This window comes from Rhinoderma darwinii, chromosome 4 (assembly GCF_050947455.1).
Source record: "Rhinoderma darwinii isolate aRhiDar2 chromosome 4, aRhiDar2.hap1, whole genome shotgun sequence".
Taxonomy (NCBI): Eukaryota; Metazoa; Chordata; class Amphibia; order Anura; family Rhinodermatidae; genus Rhinoderma; species Rhinoderma darwinii.
The window spans coordinates 35177601-35201832 of record NC_134690.1 but is presented as its reverse complement, the minus strand read 5'-3'; the positions used below and the strand labels follow the sequence as shown (position 1 = coordinate 35201832).

Here is a 24232-nt window from a genome sequence, read left to right as displayed (position 1 = left end):
ATGCCAATCTGTTCCTTGGACTGTGGGAGAGGGACCTTTTCTCAGATGGCCAGGATGATTCAATGGACCGGATCCTGTTTTGGGTACGGTACATTGATGACATCCTGGTCATTTGGAAGGGTACTGCCTCTGAGCTGGACAAATTCATGGTAGAGCTCAACAAGAACCAGCTCAATCTTAAATTTACGTACAAATCCAACAGTCAGCACATTGATTTTTTGGACATTAAATTAACCAAGGACATTGATGGTTTTTTACAGAGTGACGTGTATCGCAAGGAGACCTCGGTTAATTCTTTACTGCATTTTTCATCCTCCCATCCACCACAGACCCTACAGGCGATCCCTATCGGGCAATTCCTGAGGATAAGGAGGATATGCTCCTCTGACACCATTTTTGAGGAACAGGCCAAGGACTTAAAAAACCATTTCATAGATCGAGGCTATAGTATGCGGTCCATCAAAAAGGCGTATCACAGGGCCAAGTATACAAATAGAGATGATCTTTTGTTTCCTAAGAAGAAGAGAGATACACAGAATAAGGTGAGGTTTATAACAAACTATCACTCGAGGTGGCCGCAAATGAGGGAAATTTTCAAAAGGTATTGGCCCATTTTGCTCACAGACCCAATTCTCACCAATTATGTGACTAGGTACCCCAGCATAACAGCAAGACGTGGGAGAAATTTGAAAGATCATTTAGTGAGGAGTCACTATGATCCGGTTACGAGAAAATATCCGTTTGGATCAAAGGGAGCAAAGTGGGGGTGTTCCCCCTGTGGGCATTGTGTGGCATGTCCTAATATCGAGAGGATCACAACTTTTCCTAATGTTACAGGTACGAAAACGTATACTATAACACATCCGATAACATGCACCACCAAAGCAGTGGTGTATTATGCAACATGTCCATGCCCTAAAGTATACATTGGTCTCACCTCTAGGGAGCTAAAAGTGAGAGTGAGGGAGCATATGTCCGATATCAGACGAGCAGCGAATGAGGAAGTCATGGAAACTTTGAAACCGATACCGCGACATTTTAAAGTACATCATTCCTGTGATCCAACAAAACTAAAGGTGAGGGGCATTGATCATATTGTCACAAATATGAGAGGAGGCAATATTAAGCAAAAATTAGCACAATGCGAAGCACGTTGGATTTGGACCCTTGGGTCAATGTATCCATCAGGCCTCAATGAATCTTTGAGTTTCGCTCCATTTCTCTGAACCACTGACTCCCTGTGGGTCTAGGTTTTTTAATTATTTTTAATCAATAAATATATATTGTTTTATTTTATTATGTATATATATATACAGTCCTTACCTTGTTAACTACCCTCTTCTATGAACTCTTTATCTTTTGAAGGTATATAGAAATGCAGGTATATTTGGAGATATATATGCTGAAGATATTGGAGGCTATGGACTCTGGAGGCGTTGAAGATATTATATATGTATGCTCCTTGGCCACTGGCATGGTGTCATTCTACTCATCGTTTCTATATTGTATATATGCTTTATCGCTCTCTTTCTACTATGGGGATGCTGTCATCAGATCCATGTGGGGTTCTTTATCGATCACACTATGCACTTTAGACATACACATGCGGGTATAATCTACGTATTATATATATTGTCATGTTTTATAATGTATTGGTAACTGGTATTAATTATGTATCTTATTATTCTATATATTTCACTATTGACTTTATACACATCTACGAATTTTTTAACATATAGATATGTAGATATCTATGTACTGCCATTATACACATATTGATTGATTTTTTAACACATAGACATGTAGATACTTATTTGACTTATTTTTGCATGTCTTTTATATACATATACCTGTGCATGTTGTTTTTTTATATATATATATATATACACATATATTTTTTATTGATGTATTTCTTTACCATGGATTTTATTCATTTATTTATTGTGCACCCATGCCTAATAGTGTTTATAGATACCCCTGCTTGTTGGTTTATGTCTTGCAATACATTTCTGTGCATTTGTGTATGTTTCTTTTGTGTATGGACTGAAACCATTGATGTACTGAATGTGAACACTACTGATCATGTATGTGCATAAATATAAATAGTCTATATATACATCTTTTTTCTTGTTTCTCTTTAATATATGGTCTTACACTATTTAATCTTGGCAAACCTAATACATATATTAATTATGCTCTTTTTTTGCTACATTTATTTATACACATTATGTTTTCTCTTTTACACAACAGTATATGGATACATTTATACATATATATAATTTTTATTTATTTTTGATGTATTCATAATTATGAACATGTTTGACTATTTATTTATTTATATATATATAGAATTTTCACATACAGTACTTCATACATTTGCATATTCATCACATACATACATACAATGAAATGGTATGGGTTTGTTATTTCTTTATTTACACATATTTTGTCACTTCCTTCACTTAGTAATCCATTAATTATTTATTTATTCAGTTTTTTAGTTTTTTTCGGTCCCTTATTTACATTTCAGTGTATCATCCAAGTGTTTACATGGACCGTCCTCTTGTCAACATTCACACACACTTGCGTTTTTTCTGTCTCTGGTTTCCTTCTTTGTTTCTTCCGTTTCTCCCTTCTCTTCTTTTCTGCTTTTTCTCTTCTTCACAGGTTACATTCATATGTGCCATATTCTTGGTATTAAACTAACATTTATCGTCTCCCGATCCCCTTATCTATATCTACATACATCTATCTCAGTTATCTCTAACTGTTTCATAAGCCTGCTTCTGAACCAGTGGTACGGGGTGAGAGAGGTGTGCGCTAGCTAGGGGTGGGGGAGTGGCTCACTCACTTTCGGCCGGGTCTTCAATCCTGGCTGGACGTGGGCGGCGCTGTCAGACAGCGTCCGCGCACGTCCGCCTCGATGACGCGGTTCACCGGAAGTGGGGCAGTAGCCATCTTGCTACCCCCGGCCTGTCGCCGAAATAACCTCCCATATTACCCACACGGATACCAATCTTCTCTAATCATGTTCAGATATAAGGGAGGGTCCCGCAGGGAAGACGCCACCCCCGGACGAAGGCATCCGCCGAAACGCGCGTCGGGCTTGGCGTCTCCCCCATGCGGCTACATGAATCCGGGTACGTGACATGTTTTATTTACCTAATGCACATGGCCACTTAGATCCAGGTTGTACTGCTCCTCAATCAGTCTCAGCTATACTGCTACATGATATTAACCTATATTTACTGATTACAACTACCAATACCAGCTTATGGTGTTATAGACATCAGAATTACTTGATCACTTGATCTATTCCCTTATATTTATGCTACATGTATCGAGCTGTTCACTGTTAACATTTAACCCTGGGTCTTTGTTATTTAATACCATCATCAGTATCTTTTCATGTATTCCGTGTGGGCTGACGCCCTTTTACACTGTATGACTCATTTTTAACTGTTTGTCTTTCTATCTGTTAATAAAGAAAGTTTTTCTATTACACATTATTTTGAATGTACTTGACCTCTTTCTCTTTAGGTTTCTCAGTATATATTCATGGTCAGAGTACCAGGTCATGTTGGGTTTACATGTATGTTCCTCCTACTTCATAATCTTGGTTATTTATGTCACTTTGACTGTTACCGGTACTTACGAAGATATATATCTTTAGTATCTTTTCTGATGTGGAGTGCATACGTTTGCTGCATGTGTACAATTTGGTTTTCTATGTTGTCTCGTAGCTTTGTGTTTGATGTCCTATATGCCGCCTCAAATAAAATACTCCCTTTCCCTTTCGAGGATCCAGTAAGTCTTCGTTGACTTTTCAATGTTTGTTGATAGAAAAGTTATTTTCTGCGTTTTTTTTTATAAGATGTCAAATTGTGCGTATTAAAAAGTGATGATGGTTCTTCATGGTGACCTGTAGAAGAACACATATTTTATAACCAGAAGAATACGACCATGACACACAGCGGAGTAACATGCAGTCACAGGGCCCCAGAGCAATATATGGCCCCACATCACCCCACCGACCAGGACTAATAGGTGTGGGAAATGGATGCGACTGAAAATTCATAGAATAGAGAGTTTACTGTAGTCTGCCCCTGTCTATGGAGGGTCATATACTCACTGGTGATGTGCTCATATTCTGATGTCATTTTCTGAAATTATAGATGTTCTTGTCTGGAAAAAAGGGAATGAGTTATACAGATTGATTGACTTATAGCTGTATACAGATCATATACAAAACACATGTCCTGGACTGGGGAATGTCCCTGTCTGGGGAGGGTCTCATATACTTACTGTTCAGTCTGATTTTTTGCTGCCCATAGCGGAAACTGTTGATGTTATTGTCTAGAAAAAAGGTAAGAAATTAAGCAGATTGATTGACAGGTCACTGTCACGTTGCAGTATATTGGTCATTATTATTCATCAGTATTTATAAGCCAAAACCAAAACATAATTAGAAAAAGAATAATATAAATATTCACAACTCTTCTGTGTTTTAGACCAGTTTCTATTTTTTGCTTACAGATACTGATGCAAAATACTGACGCGTGAAAGTTGCCTTATAGCTATATATATATATATATATATATATATATATATATATACATTTCCGAATACATGTCCTGACTGGAGAATGTCCCTGTCTGGATTGAAACCCAGAAGCTCCTGTCCCAGGCAGCAGCTCATCTCATTGAGCTATAGGGGATGTTAGAGAGCTCCACTGCTGAATCTGCTGTCTAGGTTTTCTTGACTTTTGCGCCTCTGGATTCCTTTCCTTTATTGCCTGATTGGTCTCAGTCTTTTGGTTTACTATATAATCCTGTCCCTTGCCCTTCCTGATTGTCAGACTATTGAGATTCCTGCCTGTAGTCTAGTTCCATCTGTCTTACTCTACAAACTGTTGCTGCTCATTTGTGTACCGAAATTGAATTATTTTCTGACCACATCTCTGCCTCACTCTACAACCTGTTGTCACTTGTTTGAGCACAAATCTTGGATTGTTTCCGCTACAACCTGTTGCTGCCTATCTGTGTATCAAACTTAGATAATTTCCTCAACATGTCTCTATGCTACAATCTGTTGTTGCTTATCTGCGTACCGAACCTGGACTGTTACCTAATTACTTTTGCTATTATTAACCTCCTGCCTGATCGTTTCAGTCACAGGACTTCAAATCTGCCACTGACATTAACATATATACTCACTACTGATGTTCGAATGTTATGATCTTTTGCTACCCATATCTGCTGAAACTTTTTGATGTTAATGTCTAGAAAAAATGGGAGAAATTAGTTAAACAGATCGCTTAACTTATAACTATTTACACATAATATATGTCCTGGACTGGGGAAGGTCCCTGTCTGGGGAGGGTCTCATATACTCACTGTTAAGTCTGATGTTTTGCTGCCCATTGATTAAACTGTTGATGTTATTGTCTAGAAAAAATGGAATAAGTTAAGTTGATTCATAGACAGGCCACTTTCACACGCCAGTATTTTGGTCAGTATTTTGCAGCCAAAACTTGAAACAGAAAATATATAGAAAAAGTATAATGGAAAAATGTACATCTCTTCCGTGTTTTTGACCCTCTCCCGATCTTGGATATAAATACTAATACAAAATACTGATGTTTAAAAGGGGTCTTATTAGTACACACACAGAACACACAAACAGAATACATGTCCTGGACTAGAGAATGTCCCTGTCTGGAGAGGGTCTTATATTGTCGGGATTCAAACCGAGAAACTCCTGCTGCTTTTCTCATTGTACTATAAGGGATTTTGGAGAGTTCCACTGCTGAATATGTTGTCCAGATTTTCTTGACTTTTGCCTCTATGGATTCCATGCTTTATTGCCTGATTGGTCTCAATCTTTTGGTATACTATATAAACCTGTCCTTGCACTTCCTGATTGTCAGACTTTTGAGGTTCCTGTCTGTAGTCTAGTTTCTTTCTGCGTCACTTCACAAACTTGCTGCTCATTTGTGTATCGAAAGTAAATTGTTTCCTGACCACACCTTTGCCTCACTCTACAACCCGTTGTCACTTATATGTATACCAAACTTGGATTGTTCCCAGACCACTTATCTGCTTTAAGCTACAACCTGTTGCTTCTTATCTGTGTATCAAACTTAGATTATTCTCTAACCACTTCTCCGTGTCACGCTACAATCTGTTGTCGCTTATCTGTGTACCGAATCTGAACTGCTAGTTAACTACTTTTGCTATTATGAACCTCCTATCAGATTGTTCCAGCCTCGGTACTTCAAATCTGCCACCGACATTAGGGCCCCATGCAAACGACCATAGATTTCGTCCATAATTACGGACCTATTCATTATTATGTCCGACTGACACTTTCCCGTATATTTACGGGAAGGTGTCCTTACGGCAGAAACCTTCCGTAAAAAATCCTATTTTTTTATTTTATGGATCGGGCTCCCATACTATATAATGGAAACACTGTCCACAAATGCGTATGACTGACCACAGCCGTCTGCGGCCGGATATGCCTGTAATCATAGACTGTGATTATGGGCACGGTCATGTGCATAGAGCCTTATATATATACCCACTACTGATGTTAGGATGCTCTGATATTTTGCTGCCCATATCTGCTGAAATTTTTTTATGTTACTGTCTATAAAAAAAAGTGCAAGAATGAGTTAAACAGACCGATTAACTTATAGCTGTATACACATAAAATACCGACAGAATACATGTCCTGGACTAGAGAATGTTCCTGTCTGAGGAGGGTCTCATATACTCACTGTTTAGTTTGATGTTTTGCTGCCAATAGATGGAACTGTTGATGTTATTGTCTAGAAAAAAGGGAATGAGTTAAGTTGATTGATAGACAGGCCACTTCACACGGCAGTATTTTGGTCAGTATTTTGCATTAGTATTTATAATCCAAATCCAGAAACAGAACATAAATATAAAAAGTATTATTGAAAGTTTTGCACCTCTTCCGTGTTTTGGCCTATAAATACCCATACAAAATACTGACCAAATGACTGCCATGGAAAAGGGGGCTTATAACTATATACACAAACAGAATACATGTCCTGGGCTGCAGAATGTCCTTGCCTGGTGAGGGTCTCATTTTGTAAGGATTCATACCCAGAAACTCCTGTGTCCGAGGAGGCAGCAGCTCTTCTCATTGAGCTATAGGGGATGTTGGACAGCTCCACTGCTGAATCTGTTGTCCAGGTTTTCTTGACTTTTGCCTCTCTGGATTCCTTTCCTTTAATGCCTTTTAGGTCTCGCTCTTTTGGCTTACTATATAAACCTGTCCTTGCACTTCCTGAGTGTCAGACTATTGAGGTTCCTGCCTGTAGACTAGTTCCTTTCTCTACAAACTGTAGCACCTTATTTGTGTACCGAACATGTATTGTTTCCTCACCACGTCTCTGCTTCATTCTACAACCTGTTGCTGCTTATCTGTGTACCGAACCTGGACTGTTTCTTAATTACTTTTGCTATTATCAACCTCCTGCCTAATCATTTTAGCCACCGGTCTCCAAACCTGCCACCGACCTTGACATATATACTCACTACTTATGTTCGGATGTTCTTATCTTTTGCTGCCCATGTCTGCTCGAAAATTTTTGATGTTAATTTCTAGAAAAAAATTAAAGGAATGAACCATTAACTTTTAGCTTTATACACATAATCCACCAACCAAATGCATGTCCTGGACCTGAGGTTGCCCCTGTCTGGGGAGGGTCTCGTATACTCACTAATGATGTTATGATGTACTGATGTTATGCTGCCCAAATCTCTGATGTCAATTTTTGATGTTATGCTGCTCAAATCTCTGATGTCAATTTTTGATGTTAATGTCTAGAAAAAATAGGAAGAAATTAGTTTAACAGATTGGATAATTTATTGCACAGGCAGAATACATGTTCTGGACTAGAGAACGTCCCTGTTTGGGGAGGGTCTTATATACTCACTGTTTATTGTGATGTTTCTGAAACTGTTGATGTTATTTTCTAGAAAAAAGGGAATAAGTCAAACAAATTGATTGATTGATTGATTGTATATATAATACAAAGACTGAATACATGTCCTGGGCTGCAGAATGTGATGATGCTGCTGCCCATGTGACCGCTGCAGCCTGTGACTGGCTGCATTTGTCACTTGGGTTAAAACATCATCCCAGAAGGCCGGGCTGCATGAAGAGCAGCTGGGAAGAATAGGAGCCGTTGCTATGACAAAGATAGACTTTTTTATTATTTTAAACAAAAAACGGTTTTGTATTGTTTCAGATTTTAAATCGCATCGTTTCTGCGCAAAAATATCAACATTTGTTATTTGTTGCGGATTTTAACTCCTCATTGAATTCAATAGGCAAAACCCAAATCAAAAGTGCAACAATTCCGTTGACATTCTGTGGATTAAAAAAACGCACCGCAGGTCAATTTATGATTGTTTTCTAAGCAGATTTTTTCTGCATTCTGTCGATGAAATTTATTCAAATCTCATCCACTTTGCTGCTACGGTAATACATAACGATATCCGTTGTGGAAAATCTGCAAACATACCCAAATGGAAAAATTTTCACCTCTTCCATGTTTTGGGCCCACTTCTGTTTTTTGGCATATAAATAATAATGCAAAATAATGAGCAAGTTACTTATAGCTGTATATATATATAATACACAAACAGAATACATGTCCTGGACTGAAGAATGAATGTCCCTGTGCGTGGAGGGACTCATATACTCACTGCCGATGTTCTGGTCTTCTGAAGTTTTGCTGCCAATATCTGATGGAAATCAACGATGTTATTGTCTGGGGAAAAAAGGGGAAAGTATGAGTTAAGCAGATTGATTGACTGTAGCTGTATACACAGACATCATATAAGTCCTGGACTGGAGAATGCCCCAGTCTGGGGAGGGTCTCATATCATCACCATTCAAACACAGAAACTCCTGTGTCCGAGGCAGTAGCTCTTCTCATTGAGCTATAGGGGATGTTGGACAGCTCCACTCCTGAATCTGTTGTGTAGGTTTTATTGACTTTTGCCTCTGGAGTCCTTTTCGTTATTGCCCGATTGGTCTCACTCTTTTGGCTTACTATATAAACCTGTCCCTTGCACTTCCTGATTGTCAGACTATTAAGGTTCCCGCCTGTAGTCTAGTTCCTTTCGCTACAAACTGTAGCAGCTTATTTGTGTACCGAAATGTAATTGTTTCCTGACCACATATCTGCTTAATACTGCAACCTGTTGCTTCTTATATGTGAACCAAACTGAGATTATTTCCTAACATCTCTGCCTCACGCTATAATCTGTTGCCGCTTAAAGGGGTTTTCCCATTTTGGACATTTATGGCATATCAACAGGATATGCATTAAAAGTCTGACAGATGTGGGTCCCAGAGTCCCATGTGGGTCCCCGCGCCTATCTCTAGAACGGGGCCTCCTAAACCCTGTTCTAGCTTATTCGACTCCGCTGCCTCCCGACCACTTCCTAAGTGCTCTAAGTGCTCGCTGAGCTACGCTATTTCCGTAACTCCCACAGAAGTAAATGGGAGTTACTGAAACAGCGTAGCGCGGCGAGCTACGCTGTTTCAGGAACTCGGTAGCTACGGAAACAGCGTAGCTCGCTGTGGTACTCTGTTTCCGTAACTCCCGACCACCTAACCAGGATGTGGCCAGGAGGCAGCGGGAGCAGAGTGAGCTAGTAGTGGGTTTAGAGGGCCCTGTTCTAGAGATAGGTTCGGGTCCCAGGGAATTGTCCAAGGTGGGAAACCCCTTTAAGTGCGTACTAAACCTGGACTGGTACTTGAGCGCTTTTGATATTATCACCCTCCTGCCTAATCATTTCGGTCACAGGTCTGCAAATCTGCAACCGACCTTGACATATATACTCACTTCTGATGTCCTGATGTTATGCTGCCCGTATCTCATAAAAATTATTGATGTTAAGGTCTAGAAAAAAAGGTAAGAAATTAGTTATACAGATTGGTTGACTTACAGTATATGCAAAGACAGAATACATGTCCTGGACTGGAGAATTCCCCTGTCTGGGGTGGGTCTTTTATACTCACTAATGATGTTAAGATGTTATGCTGCCAATGTCTCATAAAAATTATTGATGTTAGTGTCTATAAAAAAAGGGAAGAAATGACAAAAGGGGTTGTCCAGGCATGGAGTAGTTTTCATACTGATTACGTATGCACAGGATACCTGGTCCCTGCACCGATCAGCTGTTTCGGCTGACTCTGAGCAATAGATGTCAGGGTCAGTAGCAGATGGCTCCAGTCACAGTATAGTGGCCATGCTGCAAGACAGCAGCTCTGCTCCTATTCAAGTGAAAAGAGCCATCTGCTTCCGACACCGTTAACTGCATAAAATCTGATGCCCAGAGGCAGCCGGAACAGCTGATCGGTGTGGGGTCCGAGTGTCGGATCTCCACAAATCATATACTGATGACCTATACTTTTTAATTTTTTCATCAGTGGAGCTGTATGAGGGCTTGTTTTTGTGAGACGAGCTATAGTTTTTATAGGTACCATTTTTGGATACATGCAACTTTTGGATCACTTTTTTTTCCAATTTTTGTAGGGCAAAGTGACCAAAAAACAGAAATTCCGGCATTGTTTTTATGGGGTTTATTTTACGCCGTTCACCGCATGGAATAAATAACATGCAATTTTTAAAGTTCATATGTATGGTTTATTTTTATTTTTTTTAATAATAAAGGACCTGATAAGGGAAAAAAAGGTGATTGTGTTTTATTTTATTACTTTATGAAATGTTAAATACTTTTGTGTAAAAAAAAACAAAAGTATATTAGGTATGATACCTTTATTGGCTAACCATAAAAGTTCTATATGCAAGCTTTCAAAGCACACAGGCTCCTTCTTCAGGCTTGCATATATAACTTTTATGGTTAGCCAATAAAGGTATCATACCTATTATACTTTTGTCTTTTTTGACACAAAAGTATTTAACATTTCATATTGTCTCTGACTAAGACGGTACTACACTATTTTATTACTTTGAAACTTTTATTATATTTTTCACAACTTTTTTTTTTTCACTTTTTTTACACTTTTCTTTAGTCCCACTAGAACTTGAAGGTCCAACTGTCAGATTTTTCTAATACATTGCACTACCAATGTAGTGCAATGCATTATATCTGTCAGTCATTCACTGACAGCAAGCCGATTAGGCTTCGCCTCCGGGCAAAGCCTAATTGGCTTCTGTAATGGCAGAGAAGGAGGCCATTGTTAGGCCTCCTGTTGCCATAGCAGCAGTCGGCAGCCCTGATTGCATGGCAGGGCTGCCGATCTGCTACCAACCTCTAAGATGCAGCGATCAATTTCGATCGCTGCATCTAGGGGGTTAGTGGCAGGTATCGGAGCTAGCTCCGGTTCTTGCCGTTACTGGTGGATGTCAGCTGTATCATACAGCTGACATCCACCGCTGATGACGCTTACAGGCGGCTCTGGAAGCCTTTTAGGCCCTGCCTCCAGGCGGGCCCAGAAAAACTTCTGTACTAGGCATTCCGGGAGGAAAATGTTAGGCCTCCGGTTGCCTTTGCAGTCACCGGCACTCCAGCAATTTCATTGCTGGGGTGCCGATGAGCTGCAAACCCCTTAAATGCCATAACCCCAGGGTGTCAGCTGTAACATACAGCCAACACCCGGGGATGGTGGCACCGACTCAGCTTCTGAGGAGGTGTCCACCATTTGTCGTATAGATACGGCAAAATGCGGGAAGCACTAGCTTTCCATGACATATTCATACGACAAATTGTCGGGAAGCGGTTAAACAGACTGATTGACTTCATAAATAAATATATATGCAAAGAGAAGAATACATGTCCTGGACTGGAGGATGCCCCTGTCTGGGGTGGGTCTTGTATACTCACTAATGATGTTATAATGTCCTGATGTTATTCTGCCAATGCCTGATGAAAATTATTGATGTTAATGTCTAAAAATAAAGGGAAGGAATGAGTTAAACAGATTCATTGACATAGCTATATACATAATACAAAGACAGAATACATATCATAGACTGGAGGATGCCCCTGTCTGGGGAGGGTCTCGTATACTCACTAATGATGTTATGATGTCTTGATGTTATGCTGCCAATGTCTGCTGAAAATTATTGATGTTAATGTCTAAAAACAAAGGGAAGGAATGAGTTAAACAGATTTATTGACATAGTTATATACATAATACAAAGACAGAATACATGCCATAGACTGGAGGATGTCCCTGTCTGGGGAGGGTCTCATATACTTACTAATGATGTTATGATGTCCTGATGTTATGCTGCCAATGTCTGATGAAAATTATTGATATTAATGTCTAAAAATAAAGGGAAGGAATGAGTTAAACAGATTTATTGACATAGCTATATACATAATACAAAGACAGAATACATATCCTGGAATCAGTGGCGAATTAAGTAGACCATAGGCCCTGGGCTGTTAGCCAAACTTGGGCCCACCCCTTCTCCACCGCCACGCCGCATCTATTGCTAACCCTACCTTTTTGCACAAGCATTAACAAATGGATGTTATGATTCATCTTTCACAGGGCTGTGCCCCTACATACTGACAGTATCACACTGTCTAGGGACACATCCTCCTGACAAGGGGATTGGTAACACAAATTTTTCTATCAGACCTGGACTGCACAAAGACTTCATGTGGAATACAAGGATTTTCTATAATAAACATGTCAGGAGAGGGGACAGATTCTCTACAATTCCAGTGACTCACAGGTGACGACGTCTCATATATATATATTGTAGCAGTGCAGCTACTGGACGGTGCAGAAACTCAGGTGTTAAGCAACCAGGGAGCATGTACAACAGAGAGGGTTTTCTCTGCTGTTGCTTGGGTGTAAAGCCTGGAATAGGGCTGTCTGATGAGCTTAGTTAGGCTTCAGCTGAGACGGCTCTTTAATTCAGGGGTGTGCAGTTCACACAGAGCTCTCAGTCTGGGGAAGACAGGCATGCTAGCCTGTGAGAGTCACCACCGTGTGAGGTAAAACTGTGAAGGTTTTGAGGTGCTGGGCACAAGGTTCAGTGTCTCGTAGTGAGGGACACTGAATGTGTTGGTTAGAGGCTGGACGGCCTAGGGTTTATTTTGTATATTTATTGTTGTAACACTGATTACTGTGGTGAAGACAATAAAGCTAGCTGCGGCTGGTTTAAACCTTTTATTCAAGGAGTTGGAGTGAACTTTCTATGTATGCCAACCATCTCACCCGGGAGATGGCGATCCTGTGAGCTAAGTGGTCCCCAGGTTGTTACAATATATACATACACTATATATACACATACATATATATATATATATATATATATATACACATACGCTATATATACACATACATACACTATTTATATATATACATACATACACTCACTATATATACACACATACTCTCTATATACACATACATACACTTTATATATATATATATATATATATATATATATATATATATATATATATATATATATATATATATATATATAGTGAAGGAAATAAGTATTTGATCCCTTGCTGATTTTGTAAGTTTGCCCACTGTCAAAGTCATGAACAGTCTAGAATTTTTAGGCTAGGTTAATTTTACCAGTGAGAGATAGATTATATTAAAAAAAAAGCAGAAAATCACATTGTCAAAATTATATATATTTATTTGCATTGTGAACAGAGAAACACCTCCCGATGCTCGCAGCCATGGATCCGTTAGCGCTGGCCTCTGTCTACTTCCTAGGAGACGCCAGCGCTCACTTCCGCTCCGTCCTGCTGTGTACCGTAGGATCGTCATCATCAACTGCCATGATTTCCTGGTCTATAAGAAGGCCCCAGGCCTTCTGATCCTTGCCTGAGCATTGTTAGTCTAACCCAGTCTGTCTCGCATACCCTGTGTCCGTGACACACACACTATATATACATACATACACACACACACACACACACACACACACACACACACACACTATATATACATACATGCACACACACACACACACACACACACACACACACTATATATACATACATACACTATATATACATACAAACAAACAAACACTATACATACATTGGACACACATGAATATGCACATTATACACATATAAAGTACACATTGTAAACACACATGCACTTACCTTTTATGTAGGATATTTGTGAAGGGCGTTCAGCAGCTTGATGGCCCGACACAGTGCCGCAGACAGTCTCCCCTCCCCCTCCCTCACATCCCGACTGGTAACAGCAGTAGCAGGAGGAGGAGCAGGAGGAGAGGTGTGTAGAGCAGGGAAGGGGGGCTGGAGGGGGAGCTTCTAAAGCAGTACAGGGAGATGTAAGCTAGCAGCACAGACCACGGCTGCTAATAGCTGGGAGTCGGACAGAATCTCACTTTGCCTCATGACAGGTGCAGCCCTGGCACCGGGGCCCCCTCCTGTGCTAGCGACGCCACCGGGCATGAGGGGGTCTGTGCGGTTCACCCGAACCTCCCTAATGATGATCCGCCACTGCCTGGAATGGAGAATGCCCTGTCTGGGGAGGGTCTCGTATACTCCCTATTGATGTTTTGATGTTATGCTGCCCAAATTACTGATGACAATTTTTGATGTTAATGTCTAGAAAAAAGGGAAGGAATGAGTTAAACAGATTGATACCACATACAGAATACATGTCCTGGACTAGAGAATATCCCTGTCCGTGGAGGGTCTTATATACTCACTGTTTAATCTGATGTTTCTGAAACTGTTGATATTATTTTCTAGAAAAAAAGAGGAATGAGTTCAGCAGATTGATTGACAGGTCACTTTCACACTGCATGATTTTGGTCAGTCTTTTGCTTTACTATTTATAAGCCAAACCCAGAAGCGGAACATGAATAGCAAAAGTATAATGGAAAGATTTGCATGTCTTCCATGTTTTGGACCAACTCCTGATTTTGGCTTATAAATACTGATGCAAAATACTGAGTGTGAAAGTGGCCTTAGAGCTATATACACAAAGAGTATACATGTCCTGGACTGGAGAATGTCCCTGTCTGGGGAGGGTCTCACATACTTACTGCTTATTCTGATGTTTTGACGGTGGCGCAGCAGAAAATTGCTCTGAAGAATCTTTGACGAAAGAAAACAAGTGTTTCATCAGAAGGAAATCATATAGTAAATGTCTAGATCAGCACAATACAGGCGTCCAGTGGAGCGCTATGTGATAGAGAAGCATGGCTAGTGATAGCATCGAAGGACTTTCTGTATTTGATGCATGTGTAGGGATGTCAGGGGGAACACAAACTGTTTTCTGTGCATTGCTTTCTGCTCATATAGTGGCAGTGATGAATAATGTCTAGTAACCACTGGACCAGTATTACCTGGAAATGCAGGGGAGAAACAAAGCTGGTCTTTCCTGCCAGCAAGAACATTCATAAAAAAAATAAGGTGTGATAAAGCCCACATGGAACCTGCATTTATTACCTTGATGTTCGTGTTTCTGCTGCACGGCCGCTGTTTCTGTTGCTGGTGAAAAAATACGATTTAATGATAAATAAATAGCCTGTGAAATGTTAGTAATAGAAATATGAAAAGGTAACTAAACTTTTAAAAAACTTTTGACATGTCATAGTGTTGTGTCAGAAGTTTTGATCAGTCGGGGTTCAACCACTGGGACCCCCACTGATTGCTAAAACATAGTGGCAGAAGCGCTCGGATGAAAGCTGTGTCACTTTGTTTCTGATCAGCTTGTCTCGGAAAGCCGAGCCATCGAATTCCAGAGTCAATAGACAGTCTATAAACCCGTACACCGCTGGTGCGGCTTTCCTCGTGAAGCTGATCTGAAATTAAGCAGCACAGCACTCACTCAGCGCTCAAACCCCCACTGATCAAAACTTGTGACATGTCACTGTAATATGTCAAAAGTTTTTTGAAAGTTTAGTTACACTTTAAGTATAATCCTAGTGACGTCAGAAAGCATCTAATAACCCGGATGTATAACCTGTATAATCCCATCACATGTTCTATGGTAGGATAAACGTCATACTAGAATTATACTTATAATTGTAGTTCTTACTATGTGATATAGCAGGACTAACTCTCCGTGAATTACTCACATGTTTCTTGTCCCGGTACCTCTTAAGCTTTTCGGTAGCCACCATTTGTGTCTTCTTTAAGAAAAAAGTAAAAAAATAAAATAAGATCAGCTCCATGTCATGAGTGAAGGACTAGTAGGATTAGTCTATGCAATAAGATTGTCCTGCGGAGACTGAATGAGGCGGCGCTCATAGGAGTAAAATAAGTGACCCCCTAGACTCCAGTGTGGAAATTCAGCCAAGTATACATTTTCTTGAATGAATCCACATTCGGCAATTGCCTTTCTCGCCGATACTCTCCTGTTGTTCCTCTGTTGGCCACTAAGGCACGCATTTCTTATAGTCCCAGCACGTGCCAAATCACCAAGCCTTCCCATTGCTCTTTGCCTGAACAATTAGGTTCAAAACTCCAGTTTGCTAGTTGTATCCTCCTGAGATTATTTATTATCGACCCTGCCTGAACTTGACCGGATGCTGCATCTTGTCTGCTGTTATTGTACCTCGCCTCTACACGTCAGCTGCTGCCAACAGAAACTCCTCTGGGGGTAGCGACCTTGGCATACTAGCAGCCAAGTCCACATCTCCATACAGAGGTTAAAAGATATAAACCTAGCTATCCCTTAGACTCCGCTCCTCAGTTTAGCCCCACGCCAAATTCGTTGGCAACATAGTGGATCCACACCATCCTCTATAGGCCCCGTGACACATATATTGATATAAATGCAGCATATTTCTACAGAGCGATTGTCCTTTATTTACATACAGAATATTTTTAAACACACCAGGCTTTCTCCTGTATAAAGAACTTAAAAGTAACTGGGGCCATGAAACATGAAACATACCCACTCATGTCACCCTGTAATGTCTAATATGATAAATGACTAGCGCCCTCTAGTGTAAATTATGTTTGTAACCCGGTATATGTGCCACCATACTTTATGCCACTCTAAGTCTGGATAACATAGCGTCTGCCTACAATCACATCATCGTGGCAGGATTCTGTACTTACCGACTTGTGGTCTCATGTTTGTCCATTGTCTCATCCACCTCCACTTTCATCATCCCTTCTTCCTCCTCATCCTCCTCCACCTTCATCATCTCTCCCTTCTCGGTGTTCATCTTCTTTTTCTCCTGTTTTATCTTAGTCTCGTCCTCATTTTCCTCCATACTATTAGAAAGTAAAGATTGTGAGAGTATAGGACGCACACTATATGCTCTACGGATGTATAATTAAGGAACATCACCCCTGCCCACATAGAAATATTCACACCCATATTGTGTTACACATGACAGTATTAAAATACAGATAAAGTAGCTCAATGTTATAATGGTATCATGAGTTATAATGTCCAGCACAAGAGTGTAACCCAACCCCAATAATATACCTTCATCTAACATTAGTCCTATTGTTAGCCCGTGGACGTGTCCTGTGTACTTATCCGGCACGTGTTCTATGTCATATTTGTATCGCCATGTATTACTCTGTCTGGATAACCCAAGTCATTCATTATCAAATCAATATCTATAATGTACGTTATTTAGTGTCTGTATACCTTAAGCTCATTGTAGCCGGATTCTTTACATACCCAATGATGTTATCATATTCATATTCTTTCTCTGTCTCACTCTCTCTCTTCACATGTTCAATATTTTCTGTCTCTACATAAATTTCTTCCACTCCTTCTTCATCCTCATCTTCTTCACTATTGAACCACACATAAAAAAGTTACATACAAACAGGGTTATTTCTAGAGAATTTATCCACATATCTCCCCACCCGAGGAGGCATAAATAATTTTTATTAATTTTAAAGCGGTTTTCTCATAATGATCATTTATCGGCTGTCTACAGGATGTGTCGCTGCGCATGATCAACTATCTCCGGCAGCGCCATAGCAAGTGAATGGAACAGTGGCCAAGAATGCACAGTACCGATCCATTCACATAGGGCACTTCAGGACCCCCGTTCTCGGGATAGGTGAGGGTCCCAGTGGTCGACCCACCACTGATCAGACATTTATAACCTATTCCGTGGATCGGGGCTAAATGATCATATTGAGAATAACTCTTTAATGCTTACTGTGACTAAATAATACCCTCATATATTAACTGAATAATACCAGCATTCAGTGACTAGATAATACCAGCATAATGTGACTGAATAATATCTCCATACAGTAACTAGATAATATTACCATACAGTGACTGAATAATATCTCCATACAGTGACTAAATAATACCACCATACAGTGACTAAATAATACCATTATACAGAGACTACATAATACCATCATACAGTAACTGAATAATACCTCCATACAGTGACTGAATAATACTATCATGCAGTAACTGAATAATATCACCATACAGTGACTGAATAGTAGCTCCATACAGAGACTACATAATACCATCATACAGTAACTGAATAATACCTCCATACAGTGACTGAATAATAACTCCATACAGTAACTAAATAATACCACCATACACTGACTGAATAGTAGCTCCATACAGAGACTACATAATACCCTCATACAGTAACTAAACAATACCTCCATACCGTGATTGAATAATAGCTCCATACAGTAACGAAATAATACCTCCATACAGTAACTGAATAATATCACCATACAGTGACTGAATAGTAGCTCCATACAGTAACGAAATAATACCTCCATACAGTAACTGAATAATATCACCATACAGTGACTGAATAATACCTCCATACAGTAACTGAATAATACCACCATACAGTAACTGAATAATACTTCCATACAGTGACTAAATAATACCACCATAACCTGACTGAATAATACAACCATACAGTGACTGAATAATACCACCTTACGGTAACTGAATAATAACACCATACACTGACTGAATAATACAACCATACAGTGACTGAATAATACCACCTTACGGTAACTGAATAATACCTCCATACAGTAACTAAATATTACCACCATACAGTCAATGAATAATAGAAAAAAGAGGAAGCCTCCAGCTCACCTTGTATGCAGACTTGCACTGCTAGTAGCGCCCGGGTCCTCGTGTTGGCACACGATCAAGAAGTAGAGGCAGAGAACAGAAATTGGATCCAGCGCTGATGAGGGTAAAAGGGAAACTTTTTCCAAGTTTTATTTGGTCATTTAAAAGCAGAATCGGCAGGATAATGTCCTAGTACAGAGGGAGGTTCAATAGTGTAGATATACACCATTGAACCTCCCTCTGTACTAGGACATTATCCTGCCGATTCTGCTTTTAGATGACAAAATAAAACTTGGAAAAAAGTTTCCTTTTTAACCTCATCAGCGCTGGATCCAATTTCTGTTCTCTGCCTCTAAATTAATAATACCACCATTCACTGACTGAATCATACCACCATACAGTGACTGAATTATACCTCCATACAGTGACTACATAATACTCTCATACAGTAACTGAATAATACCTCCATACAGTGACTGAATAATAGCTCCAAACAGTAACTGAATAATACCACCATATAGTAACTGAATAATACCACTATACAGTGACTGAATAATACCACCGTACAGTGACTAAATAATACCACCATACAGTGACTGAATAATACCACTATACAGAGACTACATAATACCCTCATACAGCAACTGAATAATACCTCAATAGCGTGACTGAATAATACCTCCATACAGTCACTAAATAATACTATCATGCAATAATTGAATAATACCACCATATAGTAACTGAATAATACCACCATATACTGACTGAATAATACCTCCATACAGTGACTGAATAATACCACCATACAGTAACTGAATAATACCACCATACACTGACTGAATAATATCACCATACAGTGACTTTATAATACTACTACCACGCAGCAACTGAATAATACCTCCATACAGTAACTGAATAATACCACCATACAGTAACTGAATAATACCACCATACACTGACTGAATAATATCACCATACAGTGACTGAATAATACCTCCATACAGTAACTGAATAATACCTCCATACAGTAACTGAATAATACCACCATACAGTGACTGAATAATACCACCGTACAATGACTGAATAATAATACCATACACTGACTGAATAATACTACCATACACTGACTGAATAATACTACCATACACTGACTGAATAATACCTCCATTCAGTGACTGAATAATAGCTCGATACAGCTGACCGCTCTTCAAACTGTATTTGCGTCACATTTTCTTCCACTCCTTCTTCATCCTCATCTTCTTCACTATTGAACCACAAATAAAAAAGTTACATACAAACAGGGTTATTTCTAGAAAATTTATCCACATATCTCCCCACCCGAGGAGGTATAAACAATTTTTATTAATTTTAAAGCGGTTTTCTCATAATGATCATTTATCGGCTGTCTACAGGATGTGTTGCTGCAAATGATCAACTATCTCCGGCAGCACCATAGAAAGTGAATGGAGCAGTGGCCAAGAATGCACAGTACCGATCCATTCACATAGGGCACTTCAGGACACCTGTTCTTGGGATAGGTGAGGGTCCCAGTGGTCGAACCACCACTGATCAGACATTTATAACCTATTCCATGGATCGGGGATAAATGATCATATTGAGAATACCCCTTTAATGCTTACTGTGACTAAATAATACCCTCATACAGTAACTGAACAATACCACCATACAGTGACTAGATAATACCAGCATAATGTGACTAAATAATATCACCGTACAGTGACTGAATAATACCTCCATACAGTGACTGAATAATATCTCCATACAGTGACTGAATAATATCTCCATACAGTGACTGAATAATACCACCGTACAGTGACTAAATAATACCACCATACAGTGACTGAATAATACCACTATACAGAGACTACATAATACTATCATGCAGTAATTGAATAATACCACCATATAGTAACTGAATAATACCACCATATACTGACTGAATAATACCTCCATACAGTGACTATATAATACTACCATGCAGTAACTGAATAATACCACCATACAGTAACTGAATAATACCACCATACACTGACTGAATAATACCACCATACAGTGACTTTATAATACTACTACCACGCAGTAACTGAATAATACCTCCATACAGTAACTGAATAATACCACCGTACAATGACTGAATAATAATACCATACACTGACTGAATAATACTACCATACACTGACTGAATAATACTACCATACACTGACTGAATAATACCTCCATTCAGTGACTGAATAATAGCTCGATACAGCTGACCTCTCTTCCAACTGTATTTGTGTCAAATTTTCTTCCACTCCTTCTTCATCCTCATCTTCTTCACTATTGAACCACAAATAAAAAAGTTACATACAAACAGGGTTATTTCTAGAAAATGTATCCACATATCTCCCCACCCGAGGAGGCATAAACAATTTTTATTAATTTGTAAGCGGTTTTCTGATAATGATCATTTATCGGCTGTCTACAGGATGTGTCGCTGCGCATGATCAACTATCTCCGGCAGCGCCATAGCAAGTGAATGGAGCAGTGGCCAAGAATGCACAGTACCGCTTCATTCACATAGGGCACTTCAGGACACCTGTTCTTGGGATAGGTGAGGGTCCCAGTGGTCGAACCACCACTGATCAGACATTTATAACCTATTCCATGGATCGGGGATAAATGATCATATTGAGAATAACCCTTTAATGCTTACTGTGACTAAATAATACCCTCATATATTAACTGAATAATACCACCATACAGTGACTAGATAATACCAGCATAATGTGACTGAATAATATCACCGTACAGTGACTGAATAATACTTCCATACAGTGACTAAATAATACCTCCATACAGTGACTAAATAATATCTCCATACAGTGACTGAATAATACCACCATACAGAGACTACATAATACCCTCATACAGTAACTGAATAATACCTCCATACCGTGACTGAATAATACCTCCATACAGTCACTAAATAATACTATCATGCAGTAATTGAATAATACCACCATAAAGTAACTGAATAATACCACCATACAGTGACTGAATAATAATACCTCCATATAGTGATTAAAAAATACTGCCATGCAGTAACTGAATAACACCACCATACAGTAACTGAATAATACCTCCATACAGTGACTATATAATACTACCATGCAGTAACTGAATGATACCACCATTCACTGACTGAATAATACCTCCATACAGTGACTAAATAATACCACCATACAGTGACTAAATAATACCACCATACAGTGACTGAATAATACCACCATACAGTAACTGAATAATACCACCATACAATGACTGAATAATAGCTGCAGACACTGACAGAATAATACCACCATACACTAAGGCCTCATTCACACGACAGGGTCCGAGTGTCGGGCGGGAAAATCGGCCCTTTTTGGCCGATTTTCCCGGCCGGTTTGCATCCGGTTTGCATCCGTTCCGGGCCGAGTTGCCGTTTTTACCGGCCGATTTGGACCCGATTTGCATCCGTTTTTTTCCCTGTCCGTTTTAAAATCGGATAAATTTCATTTACATTTTTTGCCACACACAGCCCTTTGTAGATAATGCCACAGCCCCCCTGGTAGGTAATGCCACCCAGCCCCCTGTAGGTAATGCCACACAGCCCCCTGTTGGTGATGCCACACAGCCCCCTGTTGGTGATGCCACACAGCCCTCTGTAGGTGATGCCACACAGCCCCCTGTAGGTGATGCCACACAGCCCCCTGTAGGTGATGCCACCAAGTCCCCTGTAGGTGATGCCACCAAGTCCCCTGTAGGTGATGCCACCAAGTCCCCTGTAGGTGATGCCACCCAGCCACCTGTAGGTGATGCCACCCAGCCACCTCTAGGCGATGCCACACAGCCACCTGTAGGCGATGCCACCCTGCCCCCTGTAGGCGATGCCACCCTGCCCCCTGTAGGTGATGCCACACAGCCCCCTGCAGGCGATGCCACCCAGCCCCCTGCAGGCGATGCCACCCTGCCTCCTGTAGGCGATGCCACCCTGCCCCCTGTAGGCGATGCCACCCAGCCCCCTGTAGGCGATGCCACCCAGTCCCCTGTAGGCGATGCCACCCAGCCCCCTGTAGGTGATGCCACCCAGCCCCCTGTAGGTGGTGCCACCAAGCCCCCTGTAGGTGATGCCACCAAGTCCCCTGTAGGTGATGCCACACAGCCCCCTGTAGGTTGCACCCATCCCCCCCTTCCAGGAGAAGTCACTGACTTCAATGTCCATATATGGACAGTGGAGTCACTGACTTCTCTTGGAGAGGAATTCCCTGCCACAGGTCGGGAATTCCGCTTCAGAAGTGAGTGACGTCACTGTCCATATATGGACAGTGTAGTCACTCACTTCTCCTGTAGCGGAATCCCCGGCCATAGAGTCGGGGATTCCGCTGCAGAAGTGAGTGACATCGCTGTGTCCATATATGGACAGTGTAGTCACTCACTTCTCCTGTAGTGGAATCCCCGGCCATAGAGTCGGGGATTCCGCTGCAGAAGTGAGTGACATCGCTGTGTCCATATATGGACAGTGTAGTCACTCACTTCTCCTGTAGCGGAATCCCCGGCCATAGAGTCGGGGATTCAGCTGCAGAAGTGAGTGACAGCGCTGTGTCCATATATGGACAGTGTAGTCACTTACTTCTCCTGTAGCGGCATCCCCGGCCATAGAGTGGAGGATTCCGCTGCAGAAGTGAGTGACATCGCTGTGTCCATATATGGACAGTGTAGTCACTTACTTCTCCTGTAGCGGCATCCCCGGCCATAGAGTCGGGGGATTCCGCTGCAGAAGTGAGTGACTTCGCTGTGTCCATATATGGACAGTCTAGTCACGCACTTCTCCTGTAGCGGAATCCCCAATCCCCGGTCGGGGATTGGGGATTTCGACTCCTACAGGGAGCAAAAAAAGACCCTCCTCCTCCTCCTCCTCACATGCACTCTGCACTGTGAGGAGGAGGAGAGAGAGTGCGCGAGTGACGGTAGACCCGGCCATCACTCAGGACATATTCCGGTGATGGCCGTGTATTACCCGGCCCCATAGATTTCGGTACCCGGCCGAAAATAGGGCATGTCCCATTTTTTGACGGCCGGTTTTACCGGCCGTCAAAAAATTGGTCGTGTGAAT

At 40.7% G+C, this 24232-nt stretch overlaps 1 protein-coding gene and 1 long non-coding RNA gene across 5 annotated transcripts in view; both read right to left on the bottom strand.

The window, feature by feature from the left end:
- Nucleotides 1-377: 377 nt before the first annotated feature.
- The window catches only part of LOC142760393 (uncharacterized), a 145185-nt gene continuing 121330 nt past the window's right edge, over nt 378-24232 (bottom strand). The window contains exons 10-15 of the mRNA XM_075863578.1: nt 21355-21417; nt 20282-20344; nt 17680-17796; nt 17103-17261; nt 16115-16168; nt 378-513 (exon numbers count right to left, since the gene is read on the bottom strand). Coding sequence (XP_075719693.1) covers nt 417-513; nt 16115-16168; nt 17103-17261; nt 17680-17796; nt 20282-20344; nt 21355-21417 — 553 coding nt within the window. The 3' untranslated portion in view covers nt 378-416. The remainder of the gene's footprint in view (nt 514-16114; nt 16169-17102; nt 17262-17679; nt 17797-20281; nt 20345-21354; nt 21418-24232) is intronic.
- On the bottom strand, nt 2393-14949 carry LOC142759131 (uncharacterized). Of its 4 annotated transcripts, XR_012883082.1 has the most exons (16): nt 14738-14948; nt 14163-14633; nt 12278-12342; nt 12088-12152; nt 11898-11962; nt 9893-9949; nt 8745-8809; nt 7970-8008; nt 7754-7856; nt 7569-7634; nt 6782-6832; nt 5397-5447; nt 5217-5281; nt 4306-4356; nt 4133-4185; nt 2394-3922 (listed from the first exon to the last, which is right to left on the bottom strand). It is a non-coding gene; the product is annotated as an uncharacterized LOC142759131 (long non-coding RNA). The 4 variants fall into 4 exon arrangements; XR_012883081.1 differs by having other exon boundaries at nt 2393-3922; nt 14163-14949; XR_012883083.1 differs by lacking the exon at nt 5217-5281 and having other exon boundaries at nt 2393-3922; nt 14163-14949.